The sequence below is a fragment of the Orycteropus afer genome, unplaced genomic scaffold (assembly GCF_000298275.1).
Source record: "Orycteropus afer afer isolate SDZICR_OR568_19922 unplaced genomic scaffold, OryAfe1.0 scaffold00233, whole genome shotgun sequence".
NCBI classification, from domain to species: domain Eukaryota; kingdom Metazoa; phylum Chordata; class Mammalia; order Tubulidentata; family Orycteropodidae; genus Orycteropus; species Orycteropus afer.
The window spans coordinates 4,152,007-4,158,006 of record NW_006921820.1 but is presented as its reverse complement, the minus strand read 5'-3'; the positions used below and the strand labels follow the sequence as shown (position 1 = coordinate 4,158,006).

General features: G+C 46.4%; 1 protein-coding gene across 1 annotated transcript in view; it reads left to right on the top strand.

The window, feature by feature from the left end:
- Window positions 1-6,000, top strand: part of PML (PML nuclear body scaffold) — a 55,584-nt gene that overhangs the window by 28,494 nt on the left and 21,090 nt on the right. The window contains exons 3-4 of the mRNA XM_007949002.2: window positions 1,349-1,941; window positions 3,324-3,385. Coding sequence (XP_007947193.1) covers window positions 1,349-1,941; window positions 3,324-3,385 — 655 coding nt within the window. The remainder of the gene's footprint in view (window positions 1-1,348; window positions 1,942-3,323; window positions 3,386-6,000) is intronic.

Genomic DNA, 6,000 nt, shown 5'->3' with positions numbered 1-6,000 from the left:
TTTTAACTGTGTTTTAGGTGAAAGTTTGCATAGCACATTATCGTTAGGGGCTATCAAGTTGGCTCTGACTCATAGTGACTCTGTGTACAACAAAATGGAACACTGCCAGGACTTTGCCATCCTTACAGTCATTGGCATGCTTGAGCCCACCGTTTTTTTTTGTTTTGTTTTTTAATGTGCCGTCGAGTTGGACCCAACTCATAGCGACCCCTTCTTGGGTTTCCAAGGCAGTATCACTATGGAAGTAGATTGCCCAACTTTCCTTCTGAGGAGTGGCTGGTAGATTTGAACCGCCAACCTTCTGGTTAGCAGTCAAGTGCCTTAGGCACTACGCCACCAGAGCTCCCTGAGCCCACCATAGCAGCTGTCAACGCATCTTGTTGAAGGTCTTTTCCTTTTTCACTGACTCTGCTTTACTAAGCATTAGGTTCCCATTGAACAGTTTCTATACAAATTGTTCCATGACCTTGGTTACAATTTTCACAGTGTGTCGGCATTCTCATTATTTTTGTTTTGTTTGCTCTGTTTCCCTTGATCTAACTTCTCTGCCACTCCTTGTCTTCTCATCTCTGCTTTTAGTTAAATGTTGGCTGTTTGGTCTCACATAGTTGATTGCTTAAGGGAGCACATTCCTCACAGGTGATATTGTTTATTTTAGAAGCCAATCTGTTATTTGGTTGAAAGGAGACCTCCAGAAGTGGCTTCAGTTCCAAGTTAAAGATTGTTTTAGGGCGATAGTCACAGGGGTTCATCTAGTTTCTGTTAGTCCAGTAAGTCTGGTCTTTTTTTAGGAATTTGAGTTTTGTTCTACATATTCTTCCCATTCTTTTCAGAACCTTCTGTTGTGTCTCTGGTCAGAACAGTTGATAGTGGTAGCCGAGCACCATCTAGTTCTGGTCTCAGGCTAAAAGAGGCTGTGTGGTTTGCAAGGGCTATAGTTTCTTCTTTGAGTCTTTGTCTTTGGTTTCCTTCATTCTTGTTTGCTCCAGACAGAGAGAGACCAATATTTGCATCTTGGACTCAGGGCACATAACAACAACAGGGTGCTCACATGGTTGCCTGGAGGTGGGGAAGAGAAATACCTAAGGCAGTGGAAAGAAATTAACTTTCTCTTTGCACATCTTTATGTTGTTTTGCAAATGAAGCCTACCTATTGCTACTTCAGTAACTTCTTTGATATTTTGATGTTAATATGGGTACTGCTACCATAACCACAAACATTGAATGGAGAAAAGCACAAACCTAGAAAAATGCTATAATTTAGTTTCATAATTTTTGAAAAAGAATTTAACAACAGAAATTTCAAGAGGGGGAGAGTCGTAAACCAGCTGTTCATGTGTGTCCACAGCATCTACTGCCGGGGCTGCTCCAAGCCCTTGTGCTGCACATGCGCGCTCCTGGACAAAGGCCACAGCGAGGACAAATGTGACATCAGTACTGAGATCGAGCAGCGGCAGGAGGAGTTGGACACCATGACACAGGCACTGCAGGAACAGGACAGTGCCTTCGGTGCTGCACAAGCACAGATGCACTCGGCCATCAGCCAGCTGGGCAGATCGTGTGCTGATACCAAGAAGCTGATCCAAGAGCATGTGAACAATGTGGTAAAGCATGTGAGGGCGCTTGAGTGTGAGCTGATTCAGAGCGTGGAGGCCCAGTACAAGCGTGACAACCAAGAGATGGCCCAGCACCTAGACCGCCTGGATGCTGTTTTGCAGCGTATCCGTACAGGTGGCATACTCGTGCAGAAGATGAAGCGCTATGCCTCTGACCAGGAGGTGCTGGACATGCATGGCTTTCTGCGTGAGGCACTCTGCCGCCTGCGTCAAGAGGATCCCCAGAGCCTGCAAGTCCCCATGCACACTGATGGCTTTGAGAAGTTCAAGGAAGAGTTCAAGGAGCGCCTGAAGGACCTTGTATCTTGTGTCATTCAGGGGACAGGTAAGCACCCGGAGCTACTCCCAAGGGCAGCCTATTTGCCATTTTAAAAGCTTTGCTTCTCACAGTTGCCCCTTGAGGAAAACAGGAAAGAAAAGATTGTCTCCACTTCAGAAAAAGAAACTGGGTTTTTATGAAGTCACTTGGTTTAGTCAGGGAGTAGGTTCCAAGGCACAGGAGAAAGGAGAAAGGAACCCTGGCATGGGGTTGCAAACACCCAGAGGTGGGTAATTTATATAAAGTACCCTTGGATTAGCTGTGACCTTTGGGGAATGTGGGGAGTTGAGGAACTGCAAAGCTTAGAACCAGATTCTGGTATTATTTTGGCCTCAAAGGGACTAACCATTCCAGAAGGTTCTCTTAGTGCTCTGTGTCCAGGAACAGAGAAGTCAATTGGGGCATGAGATGTAGGGCAGAAGAAGGCTGAGAAAACTCCCTGAAGTGGTTAGGTGCTTGCCCCAAACCACCCAGTGCTCTGTGGAAGAGATCCGTTGTTCCCAGGATAGCCTGCCATCTGGACCAGCTGCCAAGCTTTATAGGTCCTGCTGGTATTGGGCACTGGGATGAAGAGACAGCAGACCAGTTCCTGACCTCAAGAGGTATAGAGTCTTAATTGGGAGACAAGCTGTGGGTACATCACATAGCTGGAGAATGCTTGGCTCTACAGTCTTAATCCAGGAGTCACAGAAGCTCTTTATGGGCTGGTGACATCAGAGGGGCTCTCCAAAGAAGCAGGGGTGGGGCACAAGAAGGCCTCCTGGGTGAAGAGGCTTTAATGACTGTTTGACTAAATCTCTAAGCTGGAATCTGACCTCAGGACAGCTGGTGTTGAGGATGCCCTTACTGAGAAAGGAGAAGGAAGCTACAGGATCTGAAAGCCCCCATGCAGGTGCCAGTGTAGAGAGCTCACTCACTCCTTTTCTTGGAGCTGAGGGACGTGGGCTGCAAAGCCTGGGTGTGACACTTGTACCTTCTCTGCCCAGACAGAGAATGTTACCCCCATATACAGAAAATGACCCCACAGAGTTTAAACAACTGGCCTTGGGAGCTATACCCCAGCTGTGGCAGAGAGAAGAGTCATTGCCTTCTGCAGCATGAGAGATTGAGGTTAGACTTAATAAAAACCAGGCTGCGGGTCAGAAGAGTGTCATGGAGCTCTCACTGAAAGTTGAGAAGTCAGTGAGCAGATTAATGGCATTAGGATTGTCTGCATGTGGCCTTGCTGGTGGCCCAGCAGGTACACTTGAGTTTGGCGCTAAAGGAAGGCTCTCTTTGATGTTATCCACTCTCCCTTCGTGCTGGGTCCTATCACTGTCGTAGGCTGGGATGCCCTTTATCAGGGCTGTCCTGACCTGCCTGAGATGTTCTCTGTGTTTGTTCTCCAGATGTAGCTCAACCCAGGAAAGCCAGCCCAGAGATTGCCATGGATCCTTTTGACGTTGACCTGGTGAGATGGGGTTGAAATGTGAAGGGGAGGTGGTAGGGCCCAGCAGGTTAAGGCGTGGGAGTACCCATGTCAGGAAGGAAACCCACTGTGCATTCAGGGAACAGAGAAGGGAGAGTGCCTGAGAGAGGGAGAGCGAGTGGCTGGACTGGAGCTTTCCAGTGGGTAGAGAGTAAAGAAGACATCCAGAAAGGGTTGGCTGGCTCTGGGCTTCTGAATGCCAAAGTAGCTCTTAATGGGATGTGTGTGACCCACATTCAGGAGGGGTGGCCTATGTCCAGGGGTGGATAGGAGGACATGAAGGAGGTGGTCACTGGCAGGTGGCCCTCATGGACATAGCAGATGACCTGTCCTCTCACTGTGCCCCACTCTAGATATGTGTGTCTTTTCCTGGGGTCAATGTATATGGACCTTCCCTCTGCTCTAGACACATAGTTCTTAGGAATGGAGAGTGGGACCAGGAGTCAGACTCCATCCTAGCAGCCTGCCTTCTGACATTGGGATTCCAGGACCAGCATATGTCTAGAAGCCATAGTTGGTCAAAATTGCAAGGCGCCCCAATGCCATCTAATGTTGGTGTCCCCTTGCAGTATCCCTGACTGGTGACTGCACCTGCATGCATACACCTCCAAGGACAGGAAGCTCACTTGCTTGAGGCAGCCATTCCCATCTCTGGAATGCTCTGATTTAGAAAGTGTTGCTCTAGGTGGAAATGAATTGGCATCCTTTTGACTTGTCCTTTTTGGTGGTCACCAGATCAGGTCCTTTCCACCAAGATGAGCTTCCTCAGTTCCTTCCCACACTTGGCGTCTGGTCTCCTCCCCATTCTGGTCATCTAAGTTGATGTGCGCCTCCCTTTCCAGGTTCTAGGCCCAGGACTGACTGGTCCTCCATGGAAAGTAGGTCTTCAGGTGGGGGTGGGGGGAGGTGGTAAGCCTTCCTAGCTTTGCCATGGCATTACCCATGGATGAGAGAGTGCTGTACACCAAGGCCATTGGGGAGGCTTTCTGGAGGAGGCAAGACAACATCTGAGACATTAGAGCTAAGAAAAAGCATGAAATCTAACCCACTCTTTACAGAGACTGGAACTAAGGTTCAGAGAGGGGGTGTGACTTACCTAGACCACACAGCAAGCTAGGGGCTGGACTAGAAGCCAGCTCCTATATACTACGACTTAAAAAAGTAAAAAAGGACGTTTTATCTTAATTTTCTTAGATAGGTAATATACTCATATGACCGAAAATTGAAACATATAAAATCAAGAGTAGTATAATGTCTCACTTCCACCCCTTTCACCATCTGTCATTTCCTGCCCCATATTCTTATCTAATTACAAGCAAATATGATTATAGACACTTAGTTCTACTCCTTTTTTTTATTTATATATCCACTCCTTTTTAATTTATTTGTTTTTTATTTAAAGGCAGCATATGTACCTTATATACATAGTATTATGTCCCAGGCTTTTTAACCCAGTTCCAGATATGTTCTGGAAGCTTCTGGAGTCTCTTTTGTAGCTGCATAGTGGTCTGTTGAATGGATGTACCATGGTTTATTTAGTTATTTCTCTACTGGTACATTTCTAGGTTGTTTTGCAATTACCAAACAGTACTACAATGAATAATCTCCACCAAATAAGTAATATGAAATATCAGTGGAAAAGTGCCCCATGTCCACAAATCCTGGCTGCCTTCCAGGTACAAAAAAAAAAAACAAAAAAAAAACCAGAAACTCACTGCCATCGAGTCATTTCTGACTCACAGCAACCCCCATTGGGTTTCCGAGGCTGTAAATCTTTATGGAAGTAGATTGCCCCATCTTCCTGGTGGGTAACACTGACCTTCCGGTTAGCAGTCAAGTGCCTTATCCACTACGCCACCAGAGCTCCAGATACTAGTCACTGGTAAATAAATAGCAAGAGAGCCCATACTGTCTAATGAGTAAGTATAGACATTTTGACTAGGTGGTGCCAATGGCTAAGGCATTCATCTGGTAACTGAAAGGTTGGTGGTTTGAGTCTACCCAGAGGCATGTTGGAAGAAAGGCCTGGCAATCTACTGCTGAAATGTCAGCCATTGGAGCACAATTCTCTGACACACATGGGGTTGCCATGAGTTGGAAACAACTCAGTGTCAACTGGTAAATTATCTTGTCAAGGCAGAGCACATGTGTCCTCTGTCAACTACTAAGCTATTTGAACCTGGACCATCTGAAAAATATTCCCTTTGCAAAAGCCTCTTGCTTTCACTTTGGTAACAGGCTGTGGAGGGTAGGGGGAGCAAGTGGGTAACCTCAGTGTGAATGCAAAAGACAAGAGATATGGGCACAGTGGGTCCCATTGGCCATTGCTAGCCATCCCTGGGGAAAGTCATTCTTATCGGGTGTAGCAGAAGATCCACTCTGTACTCCTTTCTTCTTTCTTTCTTTTCTTTTTTTTTTTTTTGCGATTTGGGTTAAAGTTTACAGAGCAAATTCATTTTCCATGCAGCAGTTCATATGCATTTTGTTTCATGACGTTGACTACAATTCCCCACAGTGTAAGAGCTCTCTTTCTGCATCCTCTCTGTAGTTACCTCTTCACTGTGCTTCTTTCCTATGCATTCCTGCACCCTGCACTA